At 46.5% G+C, this 21,920-nt stretch overlaps 1 protein-coding gene across 29 annotated transcripts in view; it reads left to right on the forward strand.

Moving 5' to 3' along the window:
• PPP6R3 (protein phosphatase 6 regulatory subunit 3) overlaps positions 1 to 20,826 on the forward strand; it is a 146,562-nt gene extending 125,736 nt beyond the window's left edge. For 18 of the 29 annotated variants that reach the window (XM_014861615.3, XM_014861617.3, XM_014861618.3 and 15 more), the window contains 6 exons: positions 1,094 to 1,215; positions 5,442 to 5,595; positions 7,028 to 7,134; positions 9,522 to 9,672; positions 15,164 to 15,283; positions 18,592 to 20,826. In XM_014861615.3, coding sequence (XP_014717101.3) covers positions 1,094 to 1,215; positions 5,442 to 5,595; positions 7,028 to 7,134; positions 9,522 to 9,672; positions 15,164 to 15,283; positions 18,592 to 18,643 — 706 coding nt within the window. In that variant the 3' untranslated portion in view covers positions 18,644 to 20,826. Of the gene's footprint in view, positions 1 to 1,093; positions 1,216 to 5,441; positions 5,596 to 7,027; positions 7,135 to 9,521; positions 9,673 to 14,878; positions 14,897 to 15,163; positions 15,284 to 18,591 lie in introns of all 29 variants that reach the window. The other 11 variants (XM_070488300.1, XM_070488302.1, XM_070488303.1 and 8 more) reach the window with 1 other exon arrangement.
• Positions 20,827 to 21,920: the final 1,094 nt, after the last annotated feature.

The following is a 21,920-nucleotide window of genomic DNA, read 5'->3' on the forward strand; positions in this document are numbered from 1 at the left end:
GACTCAAATATTGTTAAGATTGCAGTTCTCCCTAGATTGATTGGATTCACTGGAGTCCCTAACAAAATTATGACAGGTTTTTGGTAGCTATTGACAAGTTGATTCTTTAATTCATATGAAAATGCCAAGGACTTAGAATAGGGAAGATAACTTTCATAAAGGACAGAATTGGAGGACTAATCCTATCTGATTTCAAGATAGAGTGTTTAAGACAGCATTGTAGTTAAGACTGAGAATATTTGATCAGAGGGACGGAGTAGATAGCCCATAAATAGGTGTAGACACGGATTTTTGATGGAGGTGCAAAAGAAATTTAGTAGAGAAAGGACAGTCTTTTGAACAAATTGTGCTGGAACAGATGGACATCTGTTTGCAAAAAAATGAAGTCAATCCATATTTCTTACCAAATATACACATTAACTCAAAATGGATCTGAGACCTAAATGTAAAACATAAAACTATAAAACTTACACTAGAAAATCTTTGTGACTGGGTTAGGCAAAGATTTGTAAGATGCAAAAGCAGTTCACATGAAAGAAACATTTTGATGTTAGATTGCATCAAAATTAAACACTTCTCTTCAAAAGACACTATCAGGAGAACAAAAGGACAAAGCCTACACTAGGAGAAAGCGTTTGTGAATCATTTCTCTGATAAAGGACTTCTATGTAGAGTATATGAAGAACTTTGTAAAAGAAAAAAGACAGCAGCCCAATTTTTTACATATAATAAAGATGTGGAAAGACGTTTCAGAAAAGATACGTGGGTGGTAAATAAGTGGAAAAAAGCTCGGTATCGCTGGTCCTCAGGGAGACGCACATTCACAGCACATGAGCTGGCCGCACTCCTATCAGAAGGCAGGCGTGTAGACTGATCCGCATCTTCAAGCAAAGGCCAAGTGGAGGGCGGCCAATGGCCTCGAGGACAAGGCGGCACACTCACGAGCAGAGTCTGGACAAGGTGACAGCCAGGCAGGCAGGGTCCAGTTGAAGTGCAATATGACTTTTTTTGTTGTTGGATGACCTTTAGAATTTTCTAGATTTAGCTGATGGCTGACATCCGGCATTAAATATTCTGATCCTTTTTCCCTTAGCTCGGGGAGTACCGATAGTGAGGAAAGCACAGACTCTGAAGAAGAAGATGGAGCCAAACAAGACCTGTTTGAGCCCAGCAGTGCCAGCACGGAAGACAAGATGGAGGTGGACTTGAATGAACGTAAGTTCCCTTATTCCGCCGTGCCAGTTGCTGTGTGTTGGAAATACGTACTTTAAAAATAGGCAGACTGGTCTGCAGTATCCGAGACGGTTTCTGAAGGAACACTTAAGTTGAAACACATGTTGTCATTCGCGTCTCTGTGGAGGTTTGTTTCAGGGCCCGGGCCGGAGGGGAGGAGCGGGCAGAGCTCTGATGGCAGGCCTCCCTTTCCCGTGTGGACCGCTGTAAGTCTGGCTGCAGAGCCTGGCTGCCGTCGCAGACGGGAGGGACCAGGGACTGTGGGGCGGTGAGGGAATCTTGTGATGTGTAAAGTCCTGAGTGCGCTAAAGTGGAGGAAGCACCGCGAAGCTTGAACAGTTTTAAATGGGTTCTTCAGAGTTTATCTGTGAGTCTTGCTACCCTAAAGCTTGTCCCGCCGAGTGCTTGTTTGTGTCCTCTACTTGCTCAGGAGACTTAACATTGGCTGGCCTCTTAAAGACACTGTTCACTTCTGAAAGCCCGGGCAGATTTTCATGTGACAGAGCACCTGTCAGCTGACACTGCTTCCTGTTCCCAGGAAGGCCTTTATGTACACAGTTCTAGAGGCCAAAACCCAGCTCTGGAGGTCAGGGTCGACCTCGCCGTAACCTCACAGCTGCCCGTGACCCTAGCAGTAATCCAGCAAATGCCCACATGTTACAGATCCGAACTGAGAGCCATGGAAGAAAAGAGATTTATCCTGTATCCTCTCACTCCTTTTCCAGCTCGCCCTCTTCAGGAGGAAGAAATGGGCTTTTCTCTGTGTGGTTCAGTTCAAAGCCACCTTTATCCAGTTCCTCCTGTGTGCCAGGTGCTGGGACAGACTCCGCCTCCAGGAGCTTAGAGCTGCTGAGGAGGTGGAGAGATGTGCGGCACAGTGTAATGGGAACAGTGCTGCAGGAGGAGAGCCGCTCACCTTGGCGTCTGCAGAGGCCCCCAGAGAATGTGCTGCTTAAGGACAAGTAGGGATTAGTCAGTGCGAAAGAGAAAAGCACTAATCTGAAGGCACAGAGACCCACAGCTGTTTAATCGGGCATAGAAGGCCAGAGGCCAGAACAAGAGTTTATTCTGAAGGCTGTAATCCTCCCCCTGAGGATTTTACTGAGAATAACATTGTTGACTGTTTCAAGATGATCGATCGCTCATGGCAAGTGTGAAAGCTGGATTAGAAAGCCCACGCTGGAGACAGGAAAACCGTTAAGACCCTCCCTGTCACACGTAAGAGATGATGAGGGCTCCTGAGGACAGACCAGGCAGCAGGGGGCGAGATGAGACGCAGGCCCCGATGTTTCGCTTGGAGAGAGCGCATGTCTGGGTGCTTTCAAGTGTACGCTTCAGTAGCGTTGAGTGTGTTCACGTTGTCGTGCAGCAGATCTCTGGAACCGTTCCGTCTCGCAGACTGAGGCTGTACTTGGTGAGCAGCAGCTCCCCAATCCCCTTCCCCAGCCCCTGGCACCCCTCGTTCTACCTTCTGCTTCTAGGAATTTGATGACTCTAGGGACCTCATGTAAGTGGAGTCAGAGTATTTGTCATTTTGTGACCGGCTTATTTCACTTCACATAATGTCCTTAAGGTTCATCCATGTTGTAGCATGTCACAGGATTTCCTTCGTTTTTAAGGCTGCATGGTGTTTCGGAATCTGAGAGTCTTTGAGGTAGCTAGGTGGGTGATAAATGACTTGAGAGAGACTGCACACTTGGTATCACTTACTGCATGCCAGTGTCATTGTGACTCTAGAACTGGGTGTAGGGACAGGGAGAAACGGGGCTGCGGGGCAGCCCGGATGAAGGTCACATTCACCCTTACTGTCACGGAGCACGGCCCAACAGGCCTCAGCCTGCTGACTGCTCCTCTGGAAGGACTCCTTGGCATTGCCGGATCTCCAGAGGTCAAGGGTGGAGGATGCCCTTTTCCCGGGGCTCTGGGCTGCGCCATCCTCTGACTTTGAAAGCCTTTGCCATCCCCACCAATCTCTATGGCATCTTTCAGAGGTTTTCTGGACCGTTTAGAAGAGTTTCTAATGTCAGGCTGATTCTGGGGAGCTGGTCTGGGAAAGACTATCCCAGAGTGATGACAATGGGAAAGTCATTTTTGTGTGACCTAGTTTACTTATAAAGTGGAACTTCGATTGGGATGGAATGATTCCAGAGCTTTGCATATGGTGGGCGGGCAAAAATAACTGTCAAGGTGACTTTTCTGAGCCTTCAGGGGCGTTTTTCAGACATTCGGGTATCATCCCTTTGCGGTATCGGTGGAGCCCTGCCACACTCACACAGATCAAAGGGCACAGGTGTGGAGCAGCAAACCTGCATTCGGTCCCTGCTGCGTGCAGGCCCCTGCGTGATCCCTGCAGGACCTCGCTAGGTAGAGGGCCGTCTCTGAATCGAACAGATGAGGAAACCCAGGCTTGGGGAAGCTGACTAGCTTGCTGAAGACACAGTGAGGCCCGTCTTCAAGATGGGTACATTTCTGCTATGCACAGGTACTCCTCAGTCCTTTCTCTCTTGGGTACCCCCAGAGCTAGCAGATCCTCAGCGTAGCATTCCTTCCTTACCCAGAGGGCCCAGTTGTGATAGAAAATACCCCTGCTTGGCCCCAGCAAGGATTTGGGGATTCAGCCTGAGTACCGTGAAGGAAGAGCGTCGTGTGCGGTGACGGCAGATACACAGACCTGGTTTCATCTGAAGGGGCACACCTCTCAGGAGGTGACGGGGTAGATGCACACCGGCCAGCAGGCGGCGTGGTGCGAGGGCCCCACAGACAGGAAGCGGCATGCGCCTGGCGGACCTGCCACTCCGCCCTCTGAAATCAGTCCTGTGTCTGCGGGACTTAGAAAGTAAGTAAGAACTCTTCCTTTCTACTCTCCAGACTTCACTTCTGACACCAGACGTGTGGGTTTTCCCACACAGACCAATTCTCCAACACCAGCTGGGTGTCCTGCAGTTCAGTTCGGACACTGTCTGCCTGGAGTGAGAGTTAAAGCCCAGAGGGTAGGGGCTCAGGCCCACAAGACTGCCCCTACTTCAGATGCCAGTCAGAAGGCCCGGCCTCCGGTACATCTGACCAACTGCCTATAAATGGGGGGTTCCCATGATGTCTTTGGGTTCCATTATTTGCCAGAACAGCTCACAGAATTCAGAAAAGCACTTTACTTCCTGTTACTAGTTTATTGCAAAGGATATTTTGAAGGACACAGGTGAACAGCCAGGTGAAGAGATAAATAGGACAAGATCCAGAAGTGTCCCGAGCACGGGAGCTTCTGTCCCCGTGCAGTTTGTGATGCACCGCCTGCTGTTTGCAGCCCAGAAGCTCTGCACCCCTGCAGTTTGGATTTTTCATGAGGCCTCGTTATGTAGGCATGACTGATTCAGTCATTGGCCATTAGTGATTAACTCAACTTCCAGCTCCTCTACCTTCCTAGAAGATTGGGGGAGGAGAAGATTGGGGCTGAAAGTTCCAATCCTCTAATCCTCTGATGGTTCCCCTGGCAACCAGCCCCCAACCTAAGGCTCCCCTGGAGCTCCAGCCACGGGCCATCTCATTAGCATACAAGAAAAAACTCACCACTTCAGAGATTCCAAGGGTTTTGGAGGGAGCGGAGACCAAATATCTGTATTTCCTGTTATGTCACAGGCAGCCTTCCTGTTGGTGCTAACAGCAGCAGACTGCAGAAAGGCCACTGACAGTATGAAATGGGCCAGATGGGGACTGGGAGGCCAATTTACTGCAGTTAAATAGCCAACATACTCTTTTTGTTTTTCACTTAATAAACTTTTTATTTTGGAATAATTTTAGATTTACAGAAAAGTTGGAAATAGTCTACAGGGAGTGGCTGTATACACTTCACCCATCTCCCTCCCAGTGTTAATATAACCTTGGTGCATTTGTCAAAACTAAGAAATTAACATTAACGTATTCTTTTATATGTAGCTTTCCATCCTTGTGTGACGTTTCTCTTGCGCAAACAATCTTCGAAGTGGGAATTGCTAAGCGATCAGAGAGAACATCCAGCTTTATAATAGGATAGCTGTTGTCAAATTGCCCTCCAAGTGACTGAGCCATTCCCATTCTGGCAGTAGCACATTAGGATCTCCTTTTCCCCACAGCTCCGGTCTTTTTTATCATTGCAAATCTGTTTTTGAAAAATAACTTGTGTTGTGTTTAACTGCCGAAGTATTCTCAAAATGGAATTCCTCTCCTCTTTTTAGCACCCAACTGGTCAGCTAATTTTGATGTCCCCATGGAGACAACCCACGGTGCTCCCTTAGATTCGGTGGGATCTGACGTCTGGAGCACGGAGGAGCCAATGCCAACCAAAGAGACAGGCTGGGCTTCTTTCTCTGAGTTCACGTCTTCCCTGAGGTGAGCAGCTGTGCACCCACTCTCTGAGCCTTTCTACAGGAGAACCGGGGGGCTGTGTGTGTGCTGTCGACACTCCTGGTCACCCTGATTGACTTCCAAGTTGACTGTAGTGTCTTAAACAGGATTAAACACACTGCTGTGAGTTACAGGAGAAAGATTCACCGTCCTCCTTCCTTTCGTCCAGGATGAACTGGGAAAGGAGGAGAGGGTGAAGAGAGCCTGGGAGGACGCGGCCCCAGGGAGGGAATTAGCAGGATGCTGACCAAGAGGCAGCCCCAAGGGCCCCATCCAAGCTGTCAGGACAGAATGGAGAATAGGAAGGAGGTGAAGCCGAAGAACTGACGGGCGCCTCTGTGGAGCAGAAAAACGCAAACTGGATGTGGGATTTAATAGATAACAGGAACTCGAATTTCACTTGTAGCTCATCTAGTGCAGTCAATTAAGGGGTGTGACAGCTGTGGCTGTCAGTCTTGTTATTTGTATTATTCTTGATGCCAGCACCCTGTCATTTTGTAATTTTCCTGAATTATGTGGCAGCATTTGAGTATTAACCATGGATTTCATGTCCCATTAAGCTTAGTTTGATTTGGTTAACATGGTTTTGTCTACTGAAAAAAATTAGTGTCCATCACTCCATTTGAAAGACTTTGTTGTCTTCCTGCTCTAACAAGTGATGTTTTTAAACAGTCGCTGGTAATGGAAAAGCTGGGAAGACACACTCTTTCGGGCTAGCAGTTCTCATCCTAGACGGACCGAAGAGGCGGTTAGAACCTATGTTGCCTATAGCAGTACGCAGTTTATTCAGAGGTTGAGGGGAGATGGGTGGGGGTGTCTCCACAGCATGATGATCTGTGTCACCGCCTCTTCCCCAGTACAGGACAGGGAAGTCTCCATGTCTTGCTTTTCTCTCTCTTTTATAACTGGAGGATAGGAGTCCTTGGTTACTGAGAATGTGGTTGAAGTAGCTTGCTTCCCTTTACCCCTTGTACACAGGTCATGTTTTGTCATTAAATATCATTAAGAGGGCCAGGTTCTCTGGACAGTTTGACTCAAGGTAAGTAACGATTTTTGTAAAAACGGCACTGTGGATACGGCTGGTCCTGTACAGTGTATGCGGCTGCTGTCCCAGCCCTGGGAGCCTGGTGATTATGGTGAGCATGAGAGGCCAGGGGGATATTGAACCTGTCTAGAAACCTCAGAGAAATCCCTGTGTTCCTGCCCTGCTGATTTAGCAGAATATTGACCTGCCTGCCCTCATCTGCCACTTCAGGCCGCTGTCCATACTGAGATCCATGTGCCCTTGCAGTCTGTAACCAACTGCTGATGTGTCTCCGCAGTGGAACTCAAACTGATTTTCAAAGGTTTTTTGTGAATAATGTTAACTGAGGGTTACTTCCCACTGCTAACATCTCAATTTTCTCTTTTCTAAAAGTACAAAAGACTCTTTAAGGAGTAATTCTCCAGTGGAAATGGAAACCAGCACTGAACCGATGGACCCTCTGACTCCCACTGCGGCTGCGCTGGCAGTGCAGCCAGAAGGTGGGTGCGGAGAGGACCAGGTGCACGGTCTGTAGGCTGGTCATCTTGTTGTTGTTTAAGCTTTAGCCTAATGCTTAGTTTTCTAGATCTGAAAAGTTGTCTTTGTGCATATACCAGGTTTATAAAACCAGTCTTGACTCGAGGGCTCAAAGGAGCCAGGAAAATGAGATAGTGGGTCTGCTGTCCACAGGGTAACTGAAGAAATTATATATTCATTCCAGAACCACAGCATGTTGATTCTAGAAGGAATAAGGGATCTGAGTTACCAGTTACTCAGTCTCATCAATGTATAGAGAAGAAACAGGCCCAGAGAGGAAGAATGTCTTAGCCTGCAGTACCAGGGTGAATAAGACTGGAATCAGTCTGTGTGTGCGTTCCAAGCCCGGCCTGCATCCCGTTCTTTGTCCCCTGGAGTTCGCTTCGCTGGAGCTTGTGTGCCTGTCTGGGCATGTTTCATGCACTGGGGCTCTTTATTTTCTTCTCACCTTTCTGAACAGATGAAATGGTCAAGGGAATGCAGTGGGTTGTCTTTTTATTCAGAATGCGCACGTTGTTCCTTGCGTAGGCCCTGACTATTTTCAACCTGATGATTAGGGCTTTGGGAGGCGGGGGAGAGGAAGGAGCTGAGTGAAGGGGGTGTGAAGGGTAGTATGTGAAGGGAACAGAGACGTGAGTCCTTAGAAAAAGAAACTCAAGTAGAGGGCACAGAACCGAGAGGCAGGGAAAAGTCATAAAACTAGTAAGTAAGATTTTGTCATTCTAAAAATTTTATATAGATGACCTCATTTTATCTATCAACAGTTCTACAGGTGGGTTCAATTATCCCCATTTTGGGAATAAGAAAACTCAGGCACAGGGTCGGAACCTTGGGTGATGGTTATGCACCTGGGAAGTGGTGAGGCTGGGGTTTGAGTTCAGGAAGTCTGACTTCGGAGCCCAAGCTCATAACCAGTATACCATGTGGCTCCCTCTTATAGAACAAAGAAGTAATCCACAAGGAACCACAGAAAGCAGCTGAAAAAGAAACAAAGAATAGGACCCAAGTGGGACAACTGCAGGGGAGAAGGATGAATGAGAGCGCTATAGTGGGTGAAGCGTAAACTAGGCACTTGTGGGTTGTCGTGGGTGGAGGCCAGAATACGTAACTGCCGGCTCTGCCCTCTGCTATGCATTGGAAAACCTTACGAACAGGAGAGTGCTGGGAGGAGGTTGGGTATGTGTGTAGACACAGAGCTGGGAAGGCTGTGGGGCACTTGGTGCTCCTGCTGAAGAAAACCCCTGGAATGTCACTCTTAGGGCTTTTTTTTGTGAGGAAGATTTGCCCTGAGCTAACGTCTGCTGCCAATCTTCCTCTTTTTGTATGTGAGCCACCACCACAGCATGGCCACTGAGAGACGAGTGGTGTAGGTCCATGCCTGGGAACCAACCTGGGCTGCTGATACGGAGTGCACCAAACTTAGCCACTAGGCCACCAGGGCTGGCCCTCTAGTGGCATGTTTAAGAAGGCTGTGCCCGTCAAGAATCAGCCCAGGCAAATGCAAATCAAAACTACACTAGGATACCATCTTACACCTGTTAGAATGGCAGAAATAACCAACACAAAAAGTGACAGATGTTGGAGAGGTTGTGGAGAAAAAGGAACCCTCATACACTGTTGGTGGGAATGCAAACTGGTGCAGCCACTATGGAAAACAGTATGGAGATTTCTCAAAAAATTAAAAATAGAAATACCACATGACCCAGCCATCCCACTACTGGGTATCCATCCAAAGAACTTGAAATCAGCAATTCCAAAAGTCCCACGCACCCCTATGTTCATCTCAGCATTATTTACAATAGCCAAGACGTGGAAGCAACCTAAGTGCCCATCAACTGATGACTGGATAAAGAAGATGTGGTATATATATACAATGGAATACTACTCAGCCATAAAAACGGATAAAATCATCCCATTCACAACAACATGCATGGACCTTGAGGGAATTATGTTAAGTGAAATAAGCCAGATAGAGAAAGATGAACTCTGTATGACTCCACTCACAGGTGGAAGTTAAACATGTGGACAAAGAGAACTGATTGGTGGTTACCAGGGGAAAGGGGGGTGGAGGGAGGGCACAAAGGGTGAAGTGGTGCACCTACAACACGACTGACAATAATGTACAACTGAAATTTCACGAGGTTGTAAACTATCATAATCTTAATAAAATGTAAAAAAAAAAAAAAAAAAAAAAAAGAATCAGCCCAGGCAACAAGAAACAAATTGTCTCGTGCTTTTGTTCCTTCTTCAAGTGGTAGATGTAACTTGGGGTGGACAGATCTGCACAGAAGAGGAGTGGTGGTTCGTTTGGTTTTGGTGTGCGTGACCATCAGCTGTGTGTTCTTTTCAGCGCCAGGCAGTATGGCCATGGAAGCCAGCTCTGACGGAGAGGAGGATGCAGAAAGTGCAGACAAGGTAACTGAGACAGTGATGAATGGCGGCATGAAGGAAACTCTCAGCCTCACTGTCGACGCCAAGACAGAGACTGCGGTCTTCAAAAGGTAACCAGGGGCTGGATCGTACTGGCAGCTTCAGGTTGTTGGGAGGATTGTGGGGGAGAATACTCAAAGGCTAATGTCTTTAATCTGATTCAGATTCAGATTCAGATGTGGGTGCAGACGTTAGCCTGGCATCTCTCTAATATCTCCATTGAACTCATTAAATCTTGATGGAGAGGTGGAGTTTGGGTCCCGAGTGCCTTTCTCTCTCTCTCTCTCTCTCTCTCTCTCTTTTTTTGTCGTGTTCAGGAGACTGTAGTGTAACTCTAGTGGATTCAGAATCCATGAGTATAAAAAAGTGACAGATCTTCCGTCATGTTAGAAATTGACTTGTGTACAGGCTACAGAGCTTGGCCCATCAAAACCAAAGCAAAGGTTTGGGATCATACAGATCGTTTTCTCCAGACATAAAGCAGTCGTTAGAATTCAGTAGTAAAATGATTGCTTTTAAAAAAAAATTGGAAGTTAACTTCGCCTCTAAACTCGTGGGCCAAAAAAGGGATTGTGATGGAAATCAAAAACTTAAAACTGAAAGTAATGAAAAAATTTCTGTCAAAACTTACAGGCTGCAACCAAATCAGTGCTTAGAGCTTTGGTCTCCATCTATAGCTTCCGAACCCATTACGAGGTCTCTACAAAACAAAGCATGAGAGAGAAAAATTAATCGTAGGGTAGTTTCATGGGTGGGTGTGTATGCACAAAGCCTTAAAGTTAAAAGCCAGCAAACGAAATCCAGCAATGTATTTTTAAGTCATGACCAAGGATGTATGTGAGGATCTTATAACATTGTAAAAATTAATGAAGGTAATTTACAGACTGATATAAGAATAAAAACCATTTGGACCTTCAGTAAAGGGAGAGAAGGATTTGATAAAAATTTGTTCATGACTTTTTAGCAACCTAGGAATAGAAAGTAGCTACCTGAAACTGAAAAAAATCTCTAGCAGACTTTATTCTTAACAGTGAAGCGTTAGAAATATTGCCTTCAAAGACGTGACCCAGTCTGTCAGACCTCCAGTTACTGCTTCTCTTCAGCGCTGTGCTGGGGGTCTCAGCAAATGCCTCATAAAATAAAAATTAAAAAAAGGTATAAAGATTTGAAACAAATAAAATTATTATTATTTGTTTGTAGGTTGTGATTTTCCACGTAAAAAGTTCCAACTGAAGCTATTGACAGGTATTAGAATTACTAGGAAAGTTTACTGGATACGCACACTAATTATTTACATCCTGTACACCAATACAAGATGTCCTACGTGTGCTCCCTTTTTAAAAATTAAAATGTTAAACCTTGTCTATAAGGTAACTAAGATTGAAAGATAAAGACCTAAATACATAGGGAGATATGCCATGTTAGAATGGGACAGTATCTTTTGTGTTTCTTAACAAATTAATCTATAAAATGAATGCATTTCTCATCAAAATCCCAGTGGGGTTTTTCATGGAAATCGAGAAGCCAATTGTGATATTCAGAAAGAAGACCAGAGAGAGTCAGGAATAGCCAAGATCATTTTGAAGAAGAAAGGGAGGGAGGTTTCACCGTATTAGATATCAACACTTCTCATTAAAGCTGCTCTTGTTGAGATGATGTGGCCTTGGCCCAGAGTTGTACAGATAAGCCCCCTGCACTTACATGAGCTTGCTACATGTTAGAATGACATAATTTGGTGAGGAAAGAACATACTAATAAATAGTGATTATCCGCTTTGGAGAAAAATAAAATTACATCTTTATCTCAACATAAGTATGAAAGGCAAAACTACAACTTTTGGAAGATAACATGAGAGAGTATCCTCAGAATTTGGGCGTAAAAGATTTTTTAGTTATAAAAAAGCCACACCATAAAGGAGAAGATTGATAAATTTGGCTTTATTTAATTTCTAGTGTTTCTAAAAGACACAATAAAATTAAAAGACAAACCATCACCACCAAGAAAGATTCAGTAGCAGGATAGAGGAAGAACCTAGTATTGGTAAGAGAGAGACACACAGTCTGACAATTTTAAAAATGGACAAAAGATACAAACAAGCCGTTATCTGTGGAGGAAAGCAAGGAGCAGACCAACTCCATGGCGGGTGTCGGTGGTAATGATCCAGTACTGTTTCATGCACACTCATCTACTAATTCCCATCTTAAGTTGTTACAGAGGATAGAAAAAGTGTAAAAACTGCCTGGATCTTTTTATAAGGCAGTGAAATCTTAATTCCAAAACCATATAAGGATAATTATAGAAAATGATCAGCTCATGTCACTTACAAGCAAACTAAATGCAAAAATTCTGTTAAAGATATTTGCTAACTGAATCCCATAGCATATTAGAAACAATACATCATGGTCTGTTAGAGTTTATCGTTTATCCCTGGACTGCAAGGATGGTTCAGTGTCAGAAAAATCTGTCCGTGCAATTCACTATATATTAATAGACCGGAAGAAAACCATTTGATGTTTGTGATGAAGCTTTTGATAAAGTTCCATATCTATATATGATTAAAACTCTGAGCACAGTGGGAACAGAAGTGAATTTCCATAACTTGATAAAAGTGAAATACCAAAATACTGCAGCAGAAATTAAGCTGAATGGGGAAATTTTAGATGCATTCACTTCAAGGTAACGAACAAATAAGGTTGTCCCTTGTCACTCCCACTGTGTAGCGGTCCCAGGAATTGTCCTGAGGAAAGACAAAGAAAAAGCTATAGGTAAAGATCAGACAGGAAGTGATAAAGCTGTAATTATTAACAGAGCAGAATGATCACGTGCAGCCAAGTGAGGAGCAAACTTCTGTAAGTAAGATTAAGTTTAAAAATCAGTAGTCTTTCTCGACATCATTAATAAGCAACTGGGATGCATAATAAAAGGCAAAGTGCCAGTCACAAAATACGTGAAACTAAATTATTTAGGAGTTGTCTTGACCCAGCTATCTATAGAGAAGAATTGAAAGTGCTAATAAAAGCAGCCCGGAAGATGGGGACAAGAGGAGGCCGTCATGCCCTGCGGTGGGCTGGCTCAGTGCCTCAGGGACATGCGCCATCACCAATTCCTCCTTCAGTTGAATGCAGGCCCAATCGAAATTCAAGTTGGATTTTTAAAAGGCGCTTGGTAAACACACTCTAGAATGTTTATGGAATAATAAAGATTCTTAAATTACTTAGAGAACTGTAAGGAAGATTAAGTAAGTGATTTGTCCTGGCAGATATTTGGTCATATGGCGAAGTCCCAATAGCTAAAACAGTGTGACATTGGAATACAGATAGTTAAAGGGCCATGTGATGGAGGAGAGTGCTCATTAACAAGGTGAGGGCTTATTGCGGGGAGCGAGGGGCTGGCTCAGGACGGGGAGCAAGAGGACTGGGCCTCCCTGATCCACAAGGGAAGGAGTCCAGATGGACGGCAGGCGACTGCGAGGGGTAAGAGCGGGCGTGCGGTGCTCCGTGTGCAGACGCTGTGCTCTGAACGTCCACATGAGTTAACTCCTGATTTCTCTCAAGGTAAGACAGGTGCTGTGGGTGTCAGCCCACTGACCAGATGAGAAATGAGCTGCTAGGTTTAAGGCGTGCAGCCAAGCCCCAGGTAGTTAGAAGCAAATGCATCAGATCTTCCCAACCTGTGGGCAGAAAAGGACCTCTTTTGCAAAACAAAGCACAACACCTTCAAAAGCATAAATCATAATACAAAGAATAGATTGGATTGCATCAGAGTTAAGAATTTATGGTTGATAAAGCACTGTAGACAAAATTAAGAGGCAGATGGCAAATAGGAAAAAGCATATAGTATCTACATCAAGAAGAAATTAATATTTAATATTCAAGGAATTATAAACAATGAGGAAAAGATAGAAAACCCAAGTCAGAAGATGGGCGAAAGATAACAGCAGGCAGTTTACAGACAAACCCAAAAAGGCTAAAAGAGTAAGAAGAGGTGCTCAAAAGCCCTTTGTTGTCAGATACCTCTTATTACACTAGCAGGGTAGAAAGTAGATAAAGCTGAGTGTCGGTGGGGCTGTGAGGCTGCAGGCACTCAGTTTCCCTGCTCGTGGGGAATGCAGACTGGGGCAGTTGTTCTGGAGCGTAATAGGGGCTTCCTTGTAGATGGAAAGATGACCAGCACTGTCCACTCCTGGGATTAGCGCCTTGAGAAATGCCCACACAGGTCCACTGGCGTCACAGACAGCGGTCGCAGCAGCGTTGTGCCTGGAGGCATGGAGGGAGAGGGCAGCGCGGCGCTGGTCGTTGTGAGAGCCAGTAGAATTAGGAGGGCCCTGCGTAGGGTACTGCGCCGTGGTCCACAGGGACAGCTGGGTCCTCCGGACGGTGCTGCGTTACAGAGACAACGCAGGGAGGCTACGATTCAGTGCCAACTATACGATTCCGAATCCACCTATATAATGACTGTACATTTTACAAAAATGAAAGTAATGTGTGTTAAACCTATCAGGGTGGTGCTTTGGTGAGCAGGGAGTGGAGAATGGGGACAAAGAGGAGTAAAGAACCGGGTAACTTAGACTGCCAACAAATCTTTAAACTGAAGTTCATTTTCCTCCTTTTAAATTGCCCAGACCCATCTGAAAGCCACCCAAGAAATATCCTAAGATTAGGTTTTTCATAAGCCGATCCAGGACAGGGCCCACCTCCCAAAGGGAACCTCTAGCTGCCCTTAGGTCACTTTAATGCCCTCTTGATTGTGCCATCGTGGGAAATCCAGACAGAATAGGCAAAAGTCTGTTTCCAGCCTGCACACAGTTGAAAGCATTCACTACTTGTCTTTTCTCGCCAAGAGCCATGTAAGGGGAAAATAATCCTTTCCTGTTTGATGTCCCCAAGCCCTCGGACCCCTCAGGATCAGTGTTGACCTGTTCTGGCCACTGTTCTTGGCTCTCTTCCCTCCTGGTGTTTGTACTTCTCAGTGTTGTTGGAGGGCAGCTGGAAAGGCTCAGGCCTGGCTCAGGCCACGTGGTGTGCTGCTCACATGTCATCAGCCATCAGCTCGTGGGGGTCTGTCCTACTGACTGCTGAGATGGTGGGCGGAGCCCTGGAAGCAAAATGCTTTAACTCAAGACTCATTCCTTCAAACAGGTTCATTTGACACCTTCACCGACTCTGCAGTTTTGCTTATGTGCAGTCGTGGACATAGTATTCCCCAAAATTCCTCATTTCTAGGAGTATTCTGAAACTCTTGTACATTTCTTTTTCTGTTTTGCACACTTGGCCTCAGAGTGTTGAGATCCTATCGGTACGTACAGTGCTGTGGGCCGTTCGTTACCAGACACCAGCTGCGTTCCATCGTCCCTCTTGGTTCCTACTTGTCTGTGATCCTCTCCTTTCGTGATTTCCCAGTCACTGTCTGTGGTCCCTGTCATCCCTCACCTGAGCATGCTCAGCCTCAGGGCTTTGACTCCATGGCAACCATGACTCCCAGAGCCATTTGCATGTGTCCTCATCCTCCACTCTGCGCTGGTACCTGGGTGTCTAATGCCGCCTGTCCTCCTTTTTCCTGCAGTGAGGAAGGAAAACTGTCTACCTCTCAAGATGCTGCTTGTAAAGATGTGGAGGAGAGCCCTGAGACGACAGAGGCGAAGTCTGCGGCCCCCCGGGCCCCCAGCAGCAGTCCGGAGCGGAGGTGACCACCCAGCGCCTCGCCCTGCGCGGACCTTGGCTCCTGTCTCCTGGGAGCTGGGAGAAGTTGGCACCTGGGCCGTGGAGACACAGTAGCCCTTTCTCAGTCCTTATATAATCGGGGTGATTGAGCTGAGAACTTAGAAATCACAGTTTATCTCCTTTACCCTAGAAGCCAAAAACTGACTGGTTTTTGGAAATTCAGTAACATCACTAGCTCTTTAAGGAATTACTCAGAATGGAAGGGTCCCTGATGCTGCTCCGCCCCTTTTTTCTTTTGCTGTGGCACTGCGTTGAGGCTGATATTGAGCCCCTCCAGGATTAAGTTCCCTAGGCCGTGGCGACCAAGTTCCTGTGGGTCCCCTAAATTCACCTAGCCGCCAGGCACAAGCAGCTCCTGGTGCCCATGTTCCCACCGACGTGCTGTGTGGCGCATGGAGAACTTCCCTGGAGACCCTTTCATACATGGAGCTATTCTCAACTCTTAGATGATCCTCTGTTTGGTTTGGTTTTGCAAACTATTTACCTTAAGTGTGAAAATCCTACTGCCAGAGCCAAGTGATTTGGAATACGATGTTTCTTTCTGGTCACCTTTTGCTGTGACTGAGCCACTGGTCCACAGGGATAGGCTGGGCCAAAGCCTTAGCCACCCAGGGCTGGCGCCCGCTGCACACAACCTCACAGGCCAAGCGGGTGTGGTCTCAGGTCGCTCCAGCGCTCGTGCCAGAAGAGGATGATTTGTCCTCGGCCCACAAGGAGCTTTGCTCAGCACTTCCCAGAGTCATCTGTGTGATTAGACATACCTGGGTTTGTATATGCCTCCATAAGGAATAGAGTAACCTTCCAAGGCATTTCAGAGAACTACTTACCCCTTGCCGCGCCCCGCCCCCCCAACCCCCCATCGTCTCGGCATTTTAGGGGGAATGTCACCAGTGGGAACCAGTAGGGGGCACTCTCTGTTCACTCGTCGGCAAGCCTTTATATTCATAGTGTAGCACACCCTGCTTTTGTTTCCCTCTTGGAAATTAAAGCCAGAATGAGGGGTTTGCTTTTGTGATTAAAAAAACTGTGCATGCAGCAAATTACTTCTAAGAACCATCTGAGCATGTTGGCTCTAGTGACAGTGTTGGAGGAGGAGGCAGGGTGGCGCTCCAGCTCTGGCCTCCAGCTCCACCCGTGCTTCTGAGCATTTGGGCGAGTCAGGTGTTTGCCTGGAGTTTCCCGTGTGTGTTTTTAAAGGTCCTCGAAGTCTAATTCCCAGTCAGTCCTGTCAGCCCTGTTACCTGCACACTTCCTTTGTACTGAGGGCGGCCTGGGAGGCAGGAGGGTCCCACTCTCCCAACCTGGAGTCACTGCTTCGGGAGTCTGGTCTCTGACATAAAGGACACGGGCTCTGGGACCGTTTCTTTGGCCCTCTGGAGTGCAGGATTGTGTGCTTCAGGGAACCCACTTGCTCTCCTGCCCAGAAATATCTGTGTGAAGAGCCTTGCCTCTCCAATCTGCGGGACAGATGGTGGAGGAGAGAGTGGGGGGAGCCGGTGGAAGAAGGGGGCATCGCTTGTGTCCATGCATTCGTCCATCGTCCTCCGTCCAACACGTTTGAGAACGGCAGCCACGGGTCCAGGCCTGATGATAAAGCAGGACCCACTGATGGTCTGGGGCGCGTGGAGGGGTGCCAGGAGGAGCGAGCGGAGCTGCGGAGGGAGCAGGGGTCTCCTAGGCGGACAGAAGCCCCTGAGACAGATGGCAGGAGACGGCCAGTTTCCCGTGTGTCACATTTGTGTTCTACGAGCAGTTTAGGGCAGTGTTGGAGATGAAGGGAGCCATCTGGGACTTTTCATACGCAGTCTTCCCGCAAGGTTCCTGTCGCAGCCAGAGATCGTGAGCCTTTGGATTGTCAGATGTGCACTGTTGCACTCAAAGATTCACATTGCCATGGCAATTTATTTTTCACTGCTGTTTACCAAGTGCGCACCATGTCTGTGCCAGCCAGTGTGCTGAGCACTTTGCACGCATTATATACTTACTAACCTCTATGGAGGGGATTATTGTCCCCCTTTTACAGGGGGAGAAAGCTGGACTGCAAGAGGTTAAGAAATTTGCTTAAGATCACACAGCTTGTAAGTGGTGAAGGCAGGCTATGTCCCTGTTCTGCCTGGTTCCAGAACTCTTGGTTCCCGTGTCTCTGATAGAGTGAGCCTTCACCCAGTGTAAGCAGAGAGTGTACTGTGTGTGTGGAGCTGGCTTCTTGGTTCTCTGTTAAGAATAGCAGGTATCTGAAGCGTGCGTTCTGTTTATGAATTCTGAAGGCTAGTTCAAAAGTAACTATGCATCCCAATTTCAGCTCTAAGCATCCTTTGCCAGGTCTGCTTTATGAAATTGTTTTGGTCACACCATCAGGAATCTCTTACGTGTTCAGGTTGTAATTTTGACAGAAGGCAGAATTTATGTCTTTTGTCCTGGCCTTGTTCATATGGTACCTGCCTCTCCTTCCCTCCAACTTGAAACCTAGCGTCTGCTTTGTGGGAGCACACTGGCCAGTGCACATCTCAGTTCCCAACAGTTGGTCCTCTTTACAAGCTTTTTCTTTTGCTTCCTTTTCTCCCCCCCTCGCTTAGTAGCAGAATCCTATTTTTCAAATGAAATTTTATGTGGATTTCAATATATGGAGCAGGTGAAAAGCTGTTTTGGAGGAGGGCTGAGCAAGTAGCTCCCGAAGGCTCTGGGAGTGACAGTTTAAAAACCCCTGTTCCGGGGCCGGCCCCGTGGCTGAGTTCGCGCACTCTGCTTCGGCGGCCTGGGGTTTCGCCAGTTTGGATGCTGGGCGCCGACATGGCACCGCTCACCAGGCCATCCTGAGGCGGCGTCCCACACGGGACAGCCAGAGGTGCTTACAGCTAGAATACACAGCTATGTACTGGGGGACTTTGGGGAGGAGGAGAAGAAAAGATTGGCAACAGAAGTTAGCTCAGGTGCCAGTCTTTAAACAAAATAAAAGCCACTGACCTGTCTGCATTTGTGCTTGGAAGAGGCTGAGGTAGGGTAGTTACCTCGGAGAACCCGTCTTCTGCAGCCCTTGTTAAATGCCTGATAAAGATGAAGCTTAGCTGCTATTCAGCTGGACTTTCTGGAGCTTTAGATAAATTGATTTATGAAGCATTTCATTAAGTAACTACTAAGTGGCAGGCTTTGTGCTGGGCATTGCATAAACAACATTCAAATAAACGCTCCCCACCCTGAGGGAGCTAAACCAAGTTAATTTTCTGTCTCAGATTTCTGCTGTAAGTGCCTCCGATGTCTCTTACTCTGTAGGACAGACCAGCCAAGCCTGCCAGGCGACACGTCAGTCAACGGCCCTGTATGATGAGTGACCTCTGCTGCTGCTGACTGAGGACTGCAGACCGCCACCATCCCAGGGCTCTGGCGGCTTCGTCTGGAGCCCGCCCAGCCGCCACTGCTGCACTCACTCTGCAAGGGATCAGGACCAGCAACCTTTATATTCTAGATTCTGAGACATTGTACAGAGAGATTCAGAAGTGTAAAAATATTGCACATTGACAAATACCAAGAATTTTTGCGTATGTTTATATTGTATTGTTCTAAATAATGGGTAGCCTGTGAAATAAGATCTTGCCACCCATGTAATGATGGTAGTAATGCTATAGTTAAATGGCTGTAAGAGTAGTTTTATAAAAGTGAATACACAGATCTATTGTATTTGAAACATAACTATTTGACAATTATTAGTGTGACCAAAGTATTAGGCAGTTTTCATACATTTTTCACCTTGTACAAAATTCTGAATTCATTTTTCTTCCAGGTTGGCAAGGAGTTGTCGGATTGCAATGCCCTCTAAGTGTTATTTTGGTTGTTCTAACTTACAAAGGTGATTTTGAATAAGAAATATTTGGTGTTCTTTTTATAACCAGTTTTTGATTGGTAACTGTTTTCTGTATTGTTTAAAACGGATCAAAAAATGTAAGTCTGTTGGTAGAGATTAAGTATTTATTGCTCCAGCTTAGTTGATAAATTGATGTTATTGTAAAGCCATATGTTCTGTTAAAGTCTCGTTTGCTTGAAATGATTATTCCTACAGGTGAAACACTAGACTATTTGGAGTGTACATGGCTTGTGGTTTGGGTTTTTTTTGTTTTTCGTTTTCGTTTTCGTTTTTTGTTTTGTTTCGGTAGTTCATCTGCCTTTTAACCCATTCACCAAAATTTACCTTGTTAACAAGCATCACCAAATGAACATTTCAGAGCAATCTGAGTATTTAACATACCTAAATCATATTAGGCAAGTCAGTTGAAAAATGCTCGTGCTGCTAATGGAATTAGAGTGCGTTCATTTTACAGGCTAGTATTTTAAACTAGAAATCAGAATCCGGCACCTAAGCATGTTAATTGTTTTACTGTACCTTGTGAGATTTTCACTCGTAAATTCTAAACCAGTGTATTTTTTTTAGAACTGGTTTGTGTATATATATAGTGATTATGGATACTAATTCAATGTAATTTATAATTTTCTATGTCAATATAAAAAATCCATCCCAGCCTTCTCAAACAGCTGAAGCAATATATTGTATATTGCCATACCGTCTGGTGAAAGAGTTCAATTAATTACTTCACCTCTTGCACTTTTAGATGCAAATCAGTTTTTCATTTCTGTAATAGAAAATTATTCACGTATTTTTACATCATTTGTTTTTCCTGACCAGTATTTAAAACCAAAAGGATATTCTGAAAAATGGCCAACGATTTTTTTTAGAAATAGCATCCCAAGCAGCGTGCCTAAACATTCATTGCATATGGAAATAAAGAAATGAAACGTCTGATGCCTTATTTCGTATTTACTTGTCCATTGTAAATGGGATAGTAACTCCTCGTGAGGTCTGGCACCAAGGACAGTGGAGTCGGCAGGACGCCCTGGGACAGGTGGCAGGGGTGCCTCGCCTGGCCTTCGCGCCTCCTCAGGAACCCTCTCTGCTGTGAGCTCCTCTCAGAAGAGACTGTCCTCGTGTGTTCTCCCCTGGAACCTAGCGCCACCAGAGGACAGGGCTCCTTTCGCTTGTCTCCAGGAGGCTGACCTACGTGGCACGGGACTCGGGGACTGCTCATGGATGGTGCCGTCTCGTCTCACCTGGTGGAGAGCTGTGCTGGCCACCGCCAGGGCTCAGCTCCAGGGGTGGCCCACGCTGCCTATCTGTGGTTTGGATTGGGTTGGCTTCTCCATCCCACCCAAGGTAACGCGTCTTATTTCATCCCACCTACTGCTGATGAAAGAGCATTCGGGGTTTTTCTTTTGGGCGGTGTTTTGTCTTGCTTGTCTGAAGTGGCAGGGAAAGGACACGAGGATGGGAAGAACAGAGTCTGTCGGGGTTTGGCAGGTGCCAGCCCAAGGACCAGGAACAAGGCCACTCTCATTTCATTTCTACTTTAATTTCTGTGTACTGGCCATACTGAATTATGAGACTAACAGATGTCTACAGTACAAAACCTGTATTAAAAATAACAACAAAAATAAAGCCTGATTCTTTGTTTCTAGAAATTCTCTTGTACCTTGCTTGGGCCTTACTAACCAGACAGGGTGTGGGGGCTCCAATGAGAGAAGCACTGTTGGTTTTTAATGGATTGGGGTTTCCTGGCATCAGCTCTTGTGCTGTATACCAGATGTTGTGCAAGAGTCTGAGCCATACTGAGTGACGAGTGTGCCAGCCTCAGGGTCAGGAATCATCTTGCCCACTGCTCTACCCCAAAAGCCTAGAACAATCCGTGCCTGACACACGGGTGCTCAGCCTACTTTTGTTGACAGGGAGAGCCTCTGGCTCTTGTCCTCCAGCTGCTTCTCCTCCGTGTGCTGCGCGCCCCCAGCCTGTGCTTTTTGGCTCCCAGCCCTCCCAGTAACTCTCTGGTGGTGTTTGTCAGGTGTTCTGTTAGGATGTTTCAAACGTGATGCCTCATCCCAGCTGCTCATTCTTCACTCCCCTTCCACCTCTTTGCATAAACAAGTGTCCCCCTGGTTCCTGTTATCCCCCACGGCCAGTTGGTCACCAGGCCCCTCTGCGCTGGCTTGGGCCCACACCTCTGCACGCCTGGACTGCAGACCTCCCACTGGACAGGCATGGGCTCCGGGGCCAGGGGCTTGTGTTCGCATCCCACCTCAGCCACTCAGGCTGGTTAATGTCTCTTCGTCTCAGCTTCTGTCAGGTGGGGAAAATGCTAGTAACAAGTTCCTAGACTTAGATAGATAGTTCTTGCGTTACAGTAAACGCTTAATAAATGTTAGCTGTTAACTCTCCACTCACTTCTCAACCCCGTTGTGTCACCAGCTAGCCTTTCTGAATCCTGGCTTTAAACCTGCTGTTTTATTTAAAACCTGTGTCTCCAGAAAACTCAAGCACCTTCAGTGCAATCAAATGGATTTGATTATCTTTCTGCCTCGGAGCAGCTACATTCCAGGTGCCAGCTCTGGCCCAGCCCCTGTCAGTCCAGGTAGTTTTGTGGGGACCCAGCTCTGCCCGTCTGTTCGTAGGTTGTCTGTGGCCGCGTCTGCACTGCAGCGACAGAGTTAAGGAGTTGCATTGCTTGACTCATCCCGTAGGCTGTGTTCATTCTTGACTTGGTCCAGTTTCCTCCCTCTGG

Source organism: Equus asinus, chromosome 17 (genome assembly GCF_041296235.1).
Source record: "Equus asinus isolate D_3611 breed Donkey chromosome 17, EquAss-T2T_v2, whole genome shotgun sequence".
Taxonomy (NCBI): domain Eukaryota; kingdom Metazoa; phylum Chordata; class Mammalia; order Perissodactyla; family Equidae; genus Equus; species Equus asinus.